The sequence below is a fragment of the Amblyomma maculatum genome, chromosome 10 (genome assembly GCF_055883805.1).
Source record: "Amblyomma maculatum isolate TAMU_Amacu chromosome 10, ASM5588380v1, whole genome shotgun sequence".
In the NCBI taxonomy this organism is placed as follows: domain Eukaryota; kingdom Metazoa; phylum Arthropoda; class Arachnida; order Ixodida; family Ixodidae; genus Amblyomma; species Amblyomma maculatum.
In genome coordinates, this window is record NC_139353.1 from 178,314,834 (window position 1) to 178,332,573 (window position 17,740).

General features: G+C 45.1%; 1 protein-coding gene across 1 annotated transcript in view; it reads left to right on the top strand.

Moving 5' to 3' along the window:
* Window positions 1–7,025: 7,025 nt before the first annotated feature.
* Window positions 7,026–17,740, top strand: part of LOC146178017 (uncharacterized) — a 33,910-nt gene continuing 23,195 nt past the window's right edge. Inside the window, exons 1-2 of the mRNA XM_084581915.1 lie at window positions 7,026–7,161; window positions 17,100–17,251. Coding sequence (XP_084438041.1) covers window positions 7,066–7,161; window positions 17,100–17,251 — 248 coding nt within the window. The 5' untranslated portion in view covers window positions 7,026–7,065. The remainder of the gene's footprint in view (window positions 7,162–17,099; window positions 17,252–17,740) is intronic.

A 17,740-nucleotide genomic window follows, 5' to 3' on the forward strand; every position in this document is an offset into this window, starting at 1 on the left:
ATGGAGCACCGTGATGAAGGATGACATTTTGAATCAAGAAATTGGCGACATCGGTGCACCCGTGTAGCCTATCGGGTGGCGTAGTCGGTCGCAACAGCGATCCAGTGGTTGCCCGAACTGGACGTCAGAAAAGGTCCGAAGAGGTCTAGTAAGACACGATGGAAGGGTTCGAGGGGCACGTCGATAGGCTGCAGAAGACCGGCAGGCAATGTGGATGGGCGCTTTCTTCGTTGACAGACCTCCACCAATAATGTAACGTAGGTACACGGATGTATTTAAGGATATTTACAAAGAGGTAGCTGGGACCAGACTAACAACTTCATGCCAGCTGCGCTCAGCACGAATGACACACACTTCGTAGTTCTCCACCTTCCACACGCGAGCACAGCACTTTGTCGTCATCATTCCTTTACAATAGCATTACCTTTAGACATTGAAGTCTGAACTGTTCAAGGGAATTCGAACAGAAAGAAAGCTCTCGATTTCGACATACAGCTGTAAGTGCGTGCTATATAAGATGCGCTGCTGCTAGTAGCCATGATACTTCCGATGTTCCTGCATTAGGGAACATTGCAACTAATCTTAGAGAAGCCATTTATCCCGAAATGTGTGAGTAAGCTAAAACCTCCAGGTTTTTTAATGACTCGGGGAAAATGATTTCTGCGTTACAGTGTAAATTGACGGGCTTTATTAACCTTGGGAACGGGACCAACTACGCGTCAGAGAATCGCCATGAATCTCACGTGCTTACCAGACCGCCGCACAAATCGTTTTCTCCAGTGCGACTATTTGCATAACGCCTGAGTTGATTGTCGTAAGAAACTGACAGAATAACCGCTGCCTCAATCAAAATGCACAAAAAGGCGGAAGTCTTAATTGCTTCATTGTTGTCATCAGCAAAAGTGTCCCGCTTTTGCGGTGGCTCTGATTGACTGAGACGGGATAACGTCATGAAGGTCTCGACCAACCACACAACCCCACCACAGTATGCGCGAATGCGTCTTATATGGCCATATGCTGATCAATGATTAGTTACTAACGACTAATAAATAGTATATAAATAATTATTCACTAATTACTAATAACCAACCATTTATTTATTATTGCAACTTACTAATTGACTACTGAATAATAAATAATCCTCCACTAACTATAAATACTAATTATTGGTTACTTAAATACAATTACTGAATAGCGCCAGTGGCGCAATCAATTAAATAATTGCTAATTAATGCCGCGTACCCGGTAAACACAACCATACCACAGTAAACGGAGAACTGCGAAGATGCAAGGAGCATAAATGCACTCGCAGAATGTGAAATATTAGTCGCTTGCTTTTCTGGTAGCAGCATTCACCGCCACATGCGCAGCAGACGCGTAGCAGAATGCAGCGCTCAGGCCTTTCATCACTTTATTCGCCAGAGTGTCTGAATTTCTTTTTTCTGTTTCTGCGGATATATAATATTGGTTTCTATATTAGGCTCTTTCTTGTCTTGCGACATGTACACTTGTGGTCACCACCAGACACGTCCTGTTCTATTACCGGGTGCGCAAAAAACTACTATGTAAATAGGCACTGAGTCTGAAGAACAGATGGCTTGAGGCGATGTGGATTCGAAAATAACAGCGAGCAAGATGTCCTACGTTCACTGCTTATAAGGGATTTATATCACGGAGCACACAAAAAAAAATGAAAAAACAAGTGAAGTGCAAGTACCGTCATCAGCGACGATTCTCGTAAGTAAACTGTGAGCGCAGGCAACACTTTTTGAGGACGGATCCCGGGAGCTAGGCTACATTAGGCGTCACTCGAAGTAAGTCATAACTAAGCACCCTTGAGTTATGTCGTAGCTGTTTTGGACCTGAGAAGCGACTTTCTGGATCCAAATTCAAAGAAATAAATGCGTCACTTCCTGCCGGCAGAAGGGCAAATTAATTACAGGTTCCGTTCTTAAAATCAATTGGATGCAGTGTCATTAAGTACCTATACAAAGTCAGCTAGATAGCTGTCGCAGTTTTGCCGCGGCTAAACATTAAGCGGCCCAGTGTTCCAACACAAGGAAACGGCTTGAAGCAGATCTCGTCAGCAAAGGGTTACCACTTAATCACGGTGTACGTCAACATGAAAGTGTGCATTAAGCCACCATTCAAATTCTAACGGTTACGGGTCGCGGATGCTTTGAGAATGTTTTCAAACTTTTTACCCGTGTTAGGACTCTCTTAGAGGTAAAGGAGATAATATGAGTAGAGCCTGAGATCATATTTCGCTAGAAAGTCTATTACACACAGCGAAAAGTTGGCACTCTGTCTGGTGGTGAGGGACGCTAGGAACATAAAAAAATCTCGCCAATAGCAAAGTGCGCCGCGAATACTAGTTGAGCGCAATGCTTTGCTTGAGCGAAGACGCTTCTTCGCGACGTGCAGACAGATACAGTTAGCATCTGATTCTTGTAATATACTTGCTGTAGTAGTTTTAAAACAGTGGCAAATAATTCTTTTGGGAAAGCAATTTTCAACGCCAGGAAGTGAACTTCGGTTTCCAAATATAGCTCTATTAGGAGCCCTTATGACAACCTTGAACTTTGTGTTTATAATGGCGTTTATAAAATTCAAGCAAATAAAAAAAAATCTTCGTGAACTTCTCTTCCTAAAATAAAATCTCAATCGAACTTCATCAATAGGTTGCAGTGGCATCCTCTGCGGTATTTCTGCTCATTGCAAAGGTGGGATTCTTCCACGTTTGGTGCCCAATGAAAGCGCAGAAATAACGCTTCGAAGTAAGCGGCCGTGGACATGGTCCCCGGCCTGATTCCTTTTCATCAAGCGTCATCCGGCCGCTCGTTTTCCAGAAAAATACTAACAGCCGGCTTTGGGGTACCGAAACTTGGCTTTTGTCGTCATGTTCAAGTGCTTTCGCGTCCCTTCTGTGCTGTTTCCAGCAAGGCAATCCGTTTTGAATGACCAGGCCGACGCCAGTTTGCAGCTTTATTTTTCCGTAATGACACCGCACGCATATCGCAACGTTTATACGGTGTGCGCGGCCCAAGTTTGTGGGAAAGGGCGATTTAGTCATATAGGCTCGTTGAGTGACCTGGATGCCATGGAAACGTCTTTCAGTGGTTGTACCTCGTTGGGGCCAAGCTCTTCCCTAGGCGGCGTCCATTGTAATGTATCAGTCGCGCAGAACCATGTGGTAAGGGCGTGCTAGGCAGCCGATGCCCTGAAACAACTCGGGAAATTCCTTTCAGTGCTGTTCATGTGCACAGTGTTCACAGAACGCGACAACAGACCTAACGCTTCACTTGCAGACAGTCCCAATATGGCCTGGTTGCCCTTTTTTACAATGAAGAAGTCGAAGTACCCACTTTGGTCGGTCATAACCACTTGGAGCGTAGCCACGCCGATGTGCTTTATAACGTCACCGGTGTATGAGCGGAGGACGGAGGGGCTTGCTCTTAAAGCAGACTTCGCTTTGAGCCTTTGAAAAACGGAGTAAGGCAATAAATTCGCTTGCGAGCCTGTGTCTACTTTCAGAGACACTACTAGGGAAGCCACTCTCGCGTGAATGACCCAATCAGCTCTGTTGCCTAAGCAGACGTCGAGTATTTCAAAACCTTCCTGCTTGCCGCGTACTTCGCTTACTTGAAACACGCTTTTGCAACAGGCCGAAAAATGGTTAGCGCCACGGCACCGGAAGCATGTTTTGCCGAACGCTGGGCATCTGCCGCGTTCATGGACACGGTTGCACTTGGAGCATTCGAACTGCCGGCGTGTTTTTATACGAGCGACTTCCTGTTCTCGTTGAGCCTCGTCCTGCTCTGAACATTCTGCCGATATGCTTTCAAGATCGTCGCCAGTCGGTCCAAGACGTCGACGTTCATGCAGTGAGCGTGACTTTAGAGCTGGTGAGCAAGAAAATGTTTGATCGACTGGCAGAAGCGACAGCCTCTGACCCAGACTTGCAAACAGGGGAGAAGAAATTGAAGGCTCGATGAAACCTTTTGGTCCTGAGTTATCAGAAGTTAAGGGTATTATCATGAAGGGGACAAAGGTTGTCATTCCGAAGAATATGAGAGCTGAAATACTGGGTCGTATTCATGAAGGTCACTTAGGCATAAATAAGTGCAAAGCAAGAGCCCGTCACTTGGTATTCTGGCTGAGACTGAATACGGACATTGAAACCATGGTGAAGACCTGTTCTGTTTGTCAAAAATACGCTTACAAACAAGAAACCTAACCAGTGCTGCTTAAGCCGATCCCAGGCCATGCCTGGTACAGGGTGGGTGTTGACATCTTTATGTACGGCGGAAACTCCTACCTGTGCGTGTTCGGTGGGTTTTCAAACTTTCCTGAAGTCGAAAAGCTTACTCACACAACGACATGCACTGTCATTGCTAAGCTTAGCTCAGTTTTTGCACGGTATGGGATTCCGTTGGAAGTCTGCACCGACAACGGTCCTCAGTTTTCATCACATGAATTTGCTTTGTTCGCCTCTAGATACGACTTCAAGCATGTCACGTCCAGTCCGCGATTCCCACGGTCCAATGGCCTCGCCGAGAAGGGAGTCCAAATTGTCAAAAGAATAATGAAGAAGACTGGCGAACTCAACGAGGACTTCTTGTTGGGCCTTCTCGGTTATCGCTCGACTCCACTAGCCGAAGGCCGGTCCCCTGGGGAGCATCTTCAAGGCAAAAAGTTGCGCACTCGGCTACCAGACTTCGTGTCATGCTCCAGTCAACAGCAGTCCCGGCGCCAACCACGCCAGCAAAGGCCCTCAAAAGGGAAAAATCTGCCTGAACTAAAAAAAGATGCAGTTGTAGGAGTACGAGGGAATGCATGGGACTGCAAGGCTCGAGTCATGGGCCTGGTAGCACCAAGGTCCTATCGCGTCCTTACAGAGGACAACAACCGACGACATCTTCTAGCCACACGTGAGCCATTCCGAAGCGACTTAACGGAATATGACTCTGGCAGCGAAGACATTTCTCAGGAAAACGTGGAAGCGTCGCAGTCTACAATACAGTCCACTCAATTTGTGCCAAGGCGATCCACCCGACAAAAGAGACAGCCCAATCGTCTTCACTACGACCAGAATTTACAAGTGTCGCATATTGTGCTCTCAGACTTTTAAAGATTACACCGAGGAAGATGTAATGTATCAGTCGCGCATGCGCTCTGGCCGTTACCATGCAGCCGCTTGTAGGCTATAAATACCAGCATGCATCCCGAATAAACGCTCTTCTTGCTTTCACGCTGCTTGTTCATTGTTGGGCGCTGGAACATCCATCTACTCCTTTAATCATGAAGGCGTGCCCTGACTGCCGCCTTTGATTTCATGGAGCGGTTAACTCGACACTCCTAGCCTGTTTTAGGCTTTGTACGCATGGGGCACTCGTGCTCGACGCTGTGCCGTACAGGTGTGGCGCTGGTTTGGTTGTGTACTTTTTTCTAAGAGCATACCTCCTACGCAGAGGCACGGTCGCTCGATGGAAGCGCCACGGTGCGAGCGATCTAAGGAACGACAAGAGTGCGTGTAAGGGTGCCTTGTTACAGCAGGCTTCAGGCGAACTGCGCGGATGTGTGTGTCCGAAGTGCGTGGAGAAAGAAGCATTTGTTTTGTAATCTTGGGGATTAATATAACTAGTGTAGTTTTTAGTCTTTTATTTCTTAGGCATATTGTTTTAATTTTTATTTCCTTGTTTGTTGGTTGTTTACTTGTATGTCATTCTGAGCTGCTTCGTTTTTGCTGTCAACGAAGGTGTAAATATTACTGTCGGTACGAAATTCCAAAGCTCCCAATTTCTCTAGCAACCTTATGGCGAACTACACACCCAATGCTGAAACCCTTCTGAAAAAGAGAACAAAAACTTGCCCCGACATCTTTTTTGAAATAAACCATTTCTATTTTCGCGTGCAGTTGTGTGGTAGTTGGTGCAAAGCTTGGGTTGAGTTTCAATGAGGCCTCTGGTTGAAGATGGGCATGGGCGAAGTTTTATGTTATTTAGTGCAACGTCCACAGGTGTTTCCTTCACGCCCCTGCATCAAAAAACCTTATGTGGACCTTAAATATGACTGATAACTGCCATGACCTAAATTGTGCTATTAGCTCCTTTTAAATTAAACTAGTTTAAATAGCTATCGCAAATCCAAGTTCACAGCAAATTTGTTTTAAATCGATCTTTAATGCAGAATGAGTGAGCTCGTCATATATAATGAATGACTACAGTATGTAAAATATTTATGAATGCATGAATATAATTTGGTGCAAATGTGTTGTATGAATGTAATGTGGCCATATTGTATATCACTAGGTCAGCGCCTCTAGTTTTGATTGAAGTGTGCTCACGTCTTCATTGGTACTTTTGACACTAGAAGAAAATTAGAACAGAAGGGAGGTACACATTTATTATCAAGCGTCCTGGTACTCGTCCTAGGAAGTGCATCCACATGAATTCGGTTGCCTCCTTTTTGAGCCAGAGTTCTGCGTCGTAGGCTGAGACCATCCTTTCCTATGGCAACATTATTCGCCAGTTTCTGTGGCTACACTTAGCTGTAGCTTCTGCCTGAAGTCAAAAGACAACTATCTTTGCTGTACATCTTTCGGCTAAACATCTGACGAAGAAGATAAGCGACCGAAAGCACACAGCGAAGCGGAAACCCGAAACTAAGGGAGCCTCGCTTAGACAGCATATGGTTACTCTACTCGTATAAGAGGAGCTCAGTTTCCCACGTACTGCATCTCTAGGCCCCGAAGGGCAAAGACATGAATAAAAAAAAATATAGCAACACAGACGTGGTGCCTGCACTTGGTCGCTCGCTGCTGGCGAAAAACATTACGTCGGCACTTTCAAATAACAAACACATCGGAGCACATAGTAGCGTTTTACTGGCTGTAGCCTCCTCTGCTCTTCTTTGTCTTGTTGAAGCTGTCCTCTCGCTCCTTGTTTACTTTCACGCTACCCGCTCTAGCCGGATAAGAGCACAGTGGCGAGACGGTCAACGCCATAGCCAGCCACCTTGCTCAGCCGAAGTGCACATCTGACTGGTCCTTTACGTGTTGCCGAAATGGGCTGGCTTAAGTTTGCGGCATGCTTGCTGCTCGCCGGATTGGTCACGGCTCATTACGCAAATCATCTTCGTTTTCCAGTTGATGCTTTTAGGGTGAGTGCTGCTATCCTAGAGGCGGGCGTTCAATAATTCTCCAGTTCATTCCAATCAACCGGATTCCCTCAAATATGTATAGGGATACGTTTTACCCGCAGCTAACGCTGATATTTTTTGGGCCTTAACAATAACAAAACAATCTAATTGACATAATTTTTCTCTATAAACCTTACTTTCAGTCCCTGGTTTCATTAAGTATTTCAAATTGTCAACTAATCGAATTGGCGATTAAGCAAAGCCCTAATGGTAGATGCGAAAACGCTTTTCAAACTGCCTTTTCATTCTGCGAATTTGCTTTCTTTATCGTTTTTTGTGGCAAGAAAGACTCATTACCTGTCTCCTTACCTGCTGCGAAACTTGGTCTTTGCGCAGACTTTGCGCAGACCTAACTGTTTGTGGCATGATCTGTGCAACCTTAAGATCCCTTGTAACCTGATTATTCATTCGGCGTCGCTAGATAACAGGTCAAGGATAACGTTCACAGTTAGAGCCGACGGAGGCAATAGTTGCGATAAGACCAGAAAAAAAAAATACTCCCCGGTGTTTGCCAGTAGTAGTTTTTGGGTATTATATTCGTTGTGAGGACCAAATTGAGACCACTAACCTTGCGTACGGAGATCTAAGACTGCATCACGCTTCTTATCCCCCCCCCTCCCCCGCTGTAGTGCAGTGGTTAAGGCGCTCGGCTTCTGTGCCCTAGGATGCGAGATAGAATGCCGGCTGTAGATGCTACTTTTCAATGGAGAGGAAAACCATCCCGTTAGTGTCCTGTGAGATGTTAGTTGATGTCGAACAACCCCGATTGGTCGAAATTTCCGGAGTTCTCCCCTACACCGTCTCTGATGGTCTTAATTGCTGTGGGACGTTGATGCCTACAAAACAAAAGTAGACGTCTTCTTTGGAGCTAGCCCTGTTATAAGTTGCCTTTCCCACGATCGCCCATTCAAGAGAGAAGACGACCAGTTATGTATATGAGGAATAGAACCGATAACTGAAGTAGAGAGCTCCTTTTGAAAATTGACGTTTACGATCGCGCCTTAAAGCGATGAGTGGTGCTACTTGCGAATACCGCTGCAACATATACTTTATTTAAGCAAGCGAGGGCTAAACACGGTTTGACAAGTAAAACGCCTTGCGCGTGCTTTTACGGAACCAACCTTTCATATTTAGGTAGCCAAATTTGAGGCAGGTGAGTTACTTCTGCATTTAGGGAACCCGACTGGCAAATAGTTCGCCGCGAAATCCTATCGTGTTTATCAAATATTTTTCGGTCGTTGATTAGACGTGTTTCTTAAGTCTTATGTCACAAATTTTGACAGCGATGCATCGCCCCAAAAGCGTGAAAATAACTATATGTTAACAGTGAAATCTGCTGGTTTCAGTTCCGGGCCACGAAGTGTTCCTTTGAACGGTATAATAGGATTGCTGTACAAGACAGCATAAACAATAAGCCCAATCTTATTATTTTGTTGGAAGTACACTTGTCCTATGTTGGGCCAACACGTTGGGTCGACAATACCGACCAATACTGGGTCAATGTTTTGTACTGGCTGGGATGATCGCACGAGCTGAAAGCCTATCTAAAGGACAGAAATTGTATCATTCTTACCTCTGAGAGCCTTAACATACTTAGAGAAATCTTAAGCGACAGTGTGCCTGCCGCTGAAGAGCAGACCTTATGACATGACAACCTTTGAATTGGCAAAGAGTAACTGAATTTCTACAGAATAGGTATTCAGCTCTAACTGAGGATGGCGACATTACCCTAGAGGCAAGGAATAATAATTTCAGAGATATCATTACTGAGTGCGCGGTAGAAGTAGGCGGTAGGATAGTTAGAGAGGATACCGGTAAGCTGTCTAAGGAGACGAAAGATTTGATTAAGAAACGGCAGAGTATGAAAGCTTCCAATCCAACAGACCAGATCGAATTGGCCGAGATATCAAAGCTAATCAATAAGCGCAAGGTGGCCGATATAAGGAAGTATAACATGGAGAAAATTGAGCATGCTGTAAAGAACGGGGGAAGCCTTAAAGCGGTAAAGAAGAAATTGGGCATAGGCAAAAACCAGATGTATGCGATAAGGGACAAGGCGGGCAACGTCATCACTAATATGGAAAAGATAGTCAAAGTAGCCGAGGAGTTCTATACAGATCTCTACAGTAGCCAAAGTAGTCAGGACCGTAATGAGATTGGCGATAGGGAAAAACAGTCAGACGTTCCACCAGTGACGAAGGACGAGGTCAAGAAAGCACTAGAAACTATGAAAAGGGGGAAATCAGCTGGAGAGGATCGGATAACTACAGATTTGCTGAAGGACGGGGGGGATATCGTGCTAGAAAAACTGGCCACCCTGTATACGCAGTGCCTGGTGTCATCGACGGCACCGGAAGCATGGAAGAATGCAAACATTATCCTCATTCACAAGAAAGGGGACTCTAAGGACCTTAAAAATTACAGACCAATCAGCTTACTGTCTGTTACGTATAAGGTATTTACTAAGGTAATCGCTAATAGAATCAGGACAACCTTAGACTGCAATCAAGCAAAGGATCAAGCAGGGTTTCGGAAACGGTACTCTACTATCGATCATATACATGCCATCAATCAGGTGATAGAAAAATGCTCGGAATATAATCAGCCCTTATACATAGCATTCATTGATTACGAAAAAGCATTTGACTCAGTTGAAACCTCGGCGGTGATGCAGGCATTGCGAAATCAGGGGGTAGACGAGCCGTACGTGAAAGTGCTGGAAGATATATATAGTGGCTGCACAGCAACCATAGTTCTGCATAAAGAAAGTAACAAAATTCCCATAAAGAAAGGTGTTAGGCAAGGAGACACAATCTCCCCAGTACTATTCACAGCTTGTTTAGAGGAAGTATTCAGAGACTTGGAATGGGAGCAGTTAGGGATAAGGGTAGATGGAGAATACCTCAGTAATCTGCGATTTGCTGATGACATTGCCTTGCTAAGCAACTCGGGAGATGAACTGCAAATAATGATTGATGACCTAGACAGGAAAAGTAGAAAGGTAGGCTTGAAAATCAATATGCAGAAGACTAAGGTAATGTTCAACAGCCTCGGGAAGGAACAGGAGTTTACATTAGGTAGCGAAATACTGGAAGTAGTAGGCGAATATAACTACTTAGGACAGGTAGTAACCGCAGATCCGGACCATGAAAAGGAAATAACAAGAAGAATAAGATTGGGATGGAGCGCATTTGGCAAGCACTCGCAGATTATGAATAGCAGCTTACCGGTATCGCTCAAGAGGAAAGTATACAACAGTTGCATCTTGCCTGTACTCACCTATGGGGCTGAAACGTGGAGGCTAACCAAGAGAGTTCTACTTAAGTTGAGGACAACCCAGAGGGCTATGGAACGAAAAATGGTAGGGGTAACATTAAGAGATAGAAAGCGTGCAGAGTGGGTCAGAGAAATAACGCAAGTTAACGACATTCTAGTGGAAATTAAGAAGAAGAAATGGACATGGGCAGGACATGTAGTGCGAAGAGAGGATAACCGATGGTCGCTGAGGGTAACAAACTGGATTCCAAGGGAAGGAAAGCGTAGCAGGGGGCGGCAGAAAGTTAGGTGGGCGGATGAGATTAAGAAGTTCGCAGGGGTCAAGTGGATGCAGCTAGCACAGAACCGGGTTAAGTGGAGAGATATGGGAGAGGCCTTCGCCCTGCAGTGGGTATAATCAGGCTGATGATGATGATGATGAACTGAATTTCGGTCTAAAAAACGTAAACCGACTACGGCATCCTCAGGTACGCCTCACAACATCTTGAATGCACAATGACTAACATTTCTGCTAAAAATGAAAACCTGAAACACAGACTGGTAGCAACAACATCTAGAAGCGCTCCTTCGCCTATGGGCAGACAGCATCATCATGATTATTAACCTGACTATACCCACTGCAGGGCGAAGGCCTCTCCCATATTCCTCCAATTAACCCGGTCCTGTGCTAACTGCATCTACTTGCACCTGCTAACTTCTTAGCATGACATAACCTGGAGATAGCGCTGGCTTTTAAGGGCTGCTACTTGTTTATTCCCAAAATCACTAAATAGAAGCCAGAACTATGCCATAAAATGAAGAACATTTTTAAACGAAAGGATTCTCGCAACAAAGTGTTTATTTTTCCCTGAATGCGGGACGTGTCAAGATAGAAATATATTATTACTGTAAAATCTTGAAACCGCTATGAGAGCTCCTTCCAACGTCGCTGAATGCCAGAACAGAATTATAATTCCGTGTTTGTCCAGCAGTGCCACCCTAGCTATATGCCGATATGAATGAAGGAATTTTAAACTAAGCACAGTTACAACAGCTCAGTTCCTTCTCTTGCTGGCTCCACCGTCTGTGTGTGTGCTTCTTCCAGCAATTGTTAACATACTTGTCCCGCTCAACAAACGTAACAGCTCACGTGAAGGAAAAGCCTTTCACAGAATAGCTCTGAAAATGCAGGCAAGTACCGCAGCATAGATATTGTGTACATTACTTGCTGTACGTCATTACAAGATCGTCTTGCTACTTCATACGTACTAAGAGTATAGGCGAGAGAAAGGGAGATCGCTGTGCATAAGTCAAATGCCGAATTTTCCGCAAAGAAGTCGATGACTGAGCCTGCTATGCAAGTGCTTAAGCATCTACCAGGTGCTCTATATATACCGGCAGATATCTTTATAAAAGTAAAGCCGAAAGCCTAGATTACACGAAGTGCAGGAAAGTGAATCGCTGAGTCTAATCACAGTAACACGTAATTCCTGTTTATATATAAACACTGCACATCTGAGTTCACCATGTTAGTGGATTCAGCTCTTGGACAAAAATAATGAGACGGAATACTGGCCATGAGGCTGCCTGTTTATCACCGGTTAGGTGCTTGTCTCATAGAAGACAACTTGACGCTGACATGTAAGGCTTTATGCCGATTTTGATTTGTTCTTTGTGGTTCGCAGTGTACTAATAAACACATTCGCAAGCAACGGAATATGCGCGTGTTCCTATTTTATTGTTAACTTGTTAACTGTAGATAAAAACTTTAAAGTGATATTTACTGCTCTGTACGCTAATACAAATCTTACAGAGTCCGCTTTGGTAAGAATCTGGGGAGCGATCTCCTCTTTATTATGAGCACTCGCAGCCAGATTAATGACCGAATTCATGTTTTTGTCAAGGATGTGGTGTTTCAGTGTGAAACATGCCCGAAAAACCTCGCTGCTCGTTTTGTGTCGGACTACCCTCATGCTTGCTGTGACAAATCTATCCAATACCTAGGTTTGGACCTCTGTATACATGAAATGTTCAATATCACTAAGAAGGATGTGTTTGTTTTATCCGGTAACAGAAATCCATTTTGGATTCATAGCTATGAGTATTCTTACCGCTACACGCATCTCTTCACGTTAGCACTAATGATATTTGGATTCGAACAGGTTTAGGGGACACTAGTTTTTTTTTTTGTTATCACAAAAAAAGTTGAAAAAGCAAAATCCGCCATATTTTATTGAATGCTTAATGATCAGTTTTCTTCTCAAATTAGTCGCATATTTCTTAATCACTGAAAATGCCAGTTGCGTGAGCGCTAGCGCGACCTATTACACAGTAGGAGCATGTTGTCCCCTACTGCAAGCGCAAAGACATTGGAACTACAATACAAATCATATAAATGTACAATGCGAGGTCATTATTGACTCCTGTTCTCGGCTGCCCTTGTATGTTACCGTACAAGCGTATTTTATTAACTGCGAGCCTAATTTTTGCCTCTATTATGTCATACATGTTCTCTAACATACAGTCGTAAACTATGTGAAAGACATCATGGCATAGGTGCAAATCTCAGTTTTAACTGAGCCGGGCCAACAACCCTACATGACCTAGGAGTAGTGCATGACTCGTGATGCAAGGGTAAAATTGAAAATTGATTTATAGCAAAAGAAAGGCGCATTGTCTGTCAAATAGCCTTCGTGGACCCCTGACCCGCACCTTAAAGGTCCACGGAAATGGGCCCCAAGAAGCCACTGATAAACGTGTTCAGTGTGTAGAACACATCCTTTTGAGCATTAACGCAAAGTATAACTTCTTGGAACAAAGCCAGCGATTTATTATTAATTTTGAAAAACAGCGTTTTTTGAAATTCGCGGTCAGAGAGACAGTCGCTTGGCGGTGTCGCATGGAACTATTTCCTTATCCCGTGACGTCACGGGGGAGTTGACTGGCAAGGCTTGCTAGTAGCTGCCATTCGCTGAAGCCACTGCAGCCATAACGTCACGGACACACTTCCGGTAGCTGCGAAAGTCGTCTGCTCGTGCGCTGCTCGAACTCTGATCGGGCTGTTACACAGCTCGCCGCCGTTATCGGTTAGGTGATCATTGCCCATTAAGCACAACAACTGAAGCAACGCAGGGATTGGCAGAACGAAGCTGCATTTACAAGTATCTTATTTATATAACGTGGTTTCAGAAGTACCGCAGTGTCGTCCGACGAGACGTCAACAGCACGGTCAAGCACCGCACGATGGCAGCACCTCCTCGACCGCCGTAAACACCGCCGCGGCCCCTCCTCCCGCATACCGTATGCGAACTACACGGCGGATCGTTAGCACCGATGTCCGAAATAAAGCGTGCTAAAATTTGTTGGCGTCTGGAATACTGAGCCGAATATCAAGTATGAAGCCCTCGTGAGGATCGCTGACCAGCAGCAAATTGCTGGTAAGAGCGATAGCCGTGATACAAGCTAGTTTCTGCTCAAGCCAGCTGCCGCTGGTGCATTTCGGCTGATCCGATCTGCTCGTACTAGCTCTGGGATTAATGCGTCGGCAGAGTTAATCCTATATTTATTTTACTATGGCAGGATAGGATTCACTGTAAGGCAGTTTCATAAGTAGACGATTTACGACAGCGTTGATCATGTTTCAAAGCGTCGACCGCCGCGGCTTCGAAGCGAAACAGTTTAGGCCTAGCGACGACTAGGGACGGTCACGCACGGCGCCGTCGTTCGCCGCTCTCACGCGCCCCACCCCCGCGGTAATTGTGTAACGTACCTCAGTCTGCTCGCGGCATCCCGTGCTGCAACCGTTGCAAAGTCGTGTACTTTCATAGCTAAGGCCGCGCAATTTTTTGACGTTCTGCTCAGCAACAAGCCGTTCAAACGATACTGCAGGCAAGACAAGGCTTCAGTACGCAGTCGCTGCGCTGTCGGCCGTAATCAAAGACGTCGGGCGGCACCATATTCTATACACCGATCTTTAAACGTGATACAGTGGGCAAATGAATAACTTTGTGAAGCAGACCCGCTCGTACGTTTCGCGCACTCGGGCGCCGACGAGTAGCTTCCGTCAACAGACGCCGTCATAACCTCGGTTAACGACGCAAACCGAGGTCGCCAAGCTCGGTTTGCGATAACCGCGGTTAGTGGTATAACCATGATTTGGTCCGCCGTGTAACATAGGGTAACCACGGGTTCGCGGTTACACTAACCGTCGCTGCGCGAACTGGCGAACTCCTCAGGCGTGTGCGAGCGAGGACGGGTTGACGCGAGTACGCCAGCGAGCGAGCGCGCGGCAACCGGAAGTTCGTCGAAGTGACGTATGTCTGGGCGGAGCTTTGAACTTGCTTGTATTCTTTTTTTTTTTTTTTATGGCTCCCTTCGGCGTACGAGTTAAGAGGGAAAATTGGAAGGGTCATTTTTAATCGCCGATATCTCTGGTGTTGCAGAAGCTAGATCGAAAATTTTTGCGGGAGAATGATGGGTGGTTCAATAACTATGAGTGTTATGGCGTTGTTTACCCTTCTTGGTGACCCCTTTCAGTGGACCTTTAAGGGAAGGGAGGAAGATTGGTGTGGAAGTAGCAAGAGAAAAATAAGTGCTGGTAGTTGAGGCCTACTGAGTAATTCCGACTCTTGGCGATATTTACCGTGCACTTAACTTTTTTTCTTTCATTGCCTGTATTTGAGACAGTGCACACTACATAAAATATTATTTAAAATGATTACTTGCATGTGATCATTTTATGATCAACCAGTGTGAGCGGGGTTCGTCATGTTAAACTTCCCTCAGGGACAAGACAGGCTTTGCCTTCGAGAGCCACTCAGGAACTTGATCACATCTTTTCTGTATTTACACACAATAGTGCATTTTTTTTGGAAAATTAGATTTGGGCTAGCCTTGCATCTGGTTCAGAATGGTACCTGGCCATTTCGAACGCCAAATATTGTGCGAGTGAATAAACAATATTTTATCAAAAGCCACTCCGTCGTAATTTTATGCAGAGAGACATCTCATTCCATATGTGTCTACTGGAAAATATTTCTTAACTGTTCTTTGCAAGACGTCCCAGAAGTACACTTCCCCCCACCATAAAAATTCAAGAAAACATGTTCAGTTGTCTCCAATCGTCTGCAAATCATTCTGCACCCCACGAGAGAGAGTCCATTTTCTTTCAGAAATGCTTTCATGGGCAAAGTTTTCTTCTGTGTTAAAAAATAGTGGCAGTTGCTGGTACCTCCATTTGTTAGACCCGTTTCAATACATTGCTGCCCTAGCTTCGACAGTACAATGCCCTGTACCTAGCTTCAGGTAGAACAACCTCACATAAATCACAAAAGAGTTCTTCACGCTTTACAGTAGATACACACTGCTTTAAAAAATGCGCAGGTAAACCTCTAATACGTATAAAAACTTCCCTGAAGTAGCCCAAAATGCGCAATCCTATTTGCTCAGTTCCCACAACCCATTCTGGTGAGTCATTGCCCAGCCTTAACTGACAGACTGAATGCAAGAATGGGTAACTTGAGTCGCGAACATGCACCGGAGAGGCGTCCATGTGTTCTGCGAAGTCAGTGGATGCTTGAGGATAACTGCGTGCACGGATTTCGCAGGGCACACGGACACCTTTCCGTTTCGCCTTTATCAGGACGCAGCCGCCGGTGGTTGGGTTAAAACCCGGCTAGTACCCGATTCAGTATCTGGGTGTCTTAAGCACTGAGCCACCGTGGCGGAACCGTTTAAGGGTTTTAGAAAGATTCAGTTTCACCTCACCCTCCCATTTGAAAGAAGGTCATTTATATCATTTTTCACCAGCGTGAAAAAATATAACAAGCTCTAATGGAGGTACTTTCAGCACTTGCAGCGAAATCAAAATTGGTTGAGTAATACTAGGGGATAAGATTTAGGCTCCTCTATTGACATCGTACCCTTTTTTCACGCTGATTCAGTAAAGATCATGGAAGGCCAACTAGCCCTGCAGCAACTGTTGCTGAAAGAATCAGCCGAAGTGGAAGCTTTTGCCAACTAGGCCATGCCCTATCGCTCCGTGATGTCATACAAACCGCCGGCCATTCAGTTCCCATCAAAGTCACATGAAAACTAACAGATCGAGAACCATTTTCATTCTTTTTTATTCACAATCAGCACCATTTCTATTGCGGCAACAATGCCGCCGGATCTTCAGGAGAATGGCCCCAATAAAGCTATTTAAATGGTTGGAGGAACGTGACTGTATTATTGCGCTGAAGGCGTTTGAGATATCTCTTGGCTTACCAGCCAAATATTAATCACATCTCAGAAAAAGTGCTTGATATTCAGGATAACGTTATTGAGATATCGTGTAACTTTTTTCAAAGCTAACCTATTATTATTTGAGGTGCATGGTAGCCATAGCACGTAGGCCAATGTCTGGACATGTTGCCTCAACCCTTAGTGGATTTTTATTGATGCGTTGACCCATATTAGAAGGAACTATGAGATTACGAAATGAAAAGTCCTGAAGGGTGCATGTATATGCCACTCCCTTCTCAAGCGGCGTTCAAGGTTGCAGTCTTGGTGGTCAGTGTGAAGCCTTTTACAGTCCGAGAGAAATGACGCATTTTGCTCCCTCAAGCTTTCTTCACCGGAAAACCACATATGTCTTGCCACAGATGCTGAGAAGCTTTCCCCATTCCGTCGCCATGTCCTCTTCTAGCAATGACACCAGATTCAAGTGCCTGACAGGCTCACTGACACGCTACAACCAACGAGAGAAAAAGGCTACCTATGTATGGCACCTGAAGGCTCGGGGAGGAAATCCGGCGTAAGTATGTTTTAGACTCTAGACATCACAAATGAAGTGCGGCAATTGCTTAGGTTTCGTTGGTGCTATTATTTTTATGTCATATTGTTTTCCGCGATGACTGTGGGGTGTCCTGATGTCTTCCTGTTGTAGCTTACTCCCTAGTTCTGCTGCAGCTTCTTTCTTCTTGCCAGTCTAGTTTTCATAATTCGGTAGAATTATGAGTCCTGATTTTTTGTCGTGCATATTATCATATCAAAAGCATCGTGGTCAATTTCGAAGTCAGTTCGTGGGGTAATCGGCTCAGTTTGCGAATGAGCAGCAGCGGCCAGAACCTTTTTATAGGCCACGAATCCCAAGGGGTTCGTTATGGTGATTCGATTTGGTTTGGTTTAGCTTAACGTCCCAAAGCGACTCAGGCTATGATAGATGCCGTAACGGAGGACTCTGGAAATTTCGACCATCTGAGGTTCCTTAATGTGCACAGACATCGAAAAGCGATCGCTGAGG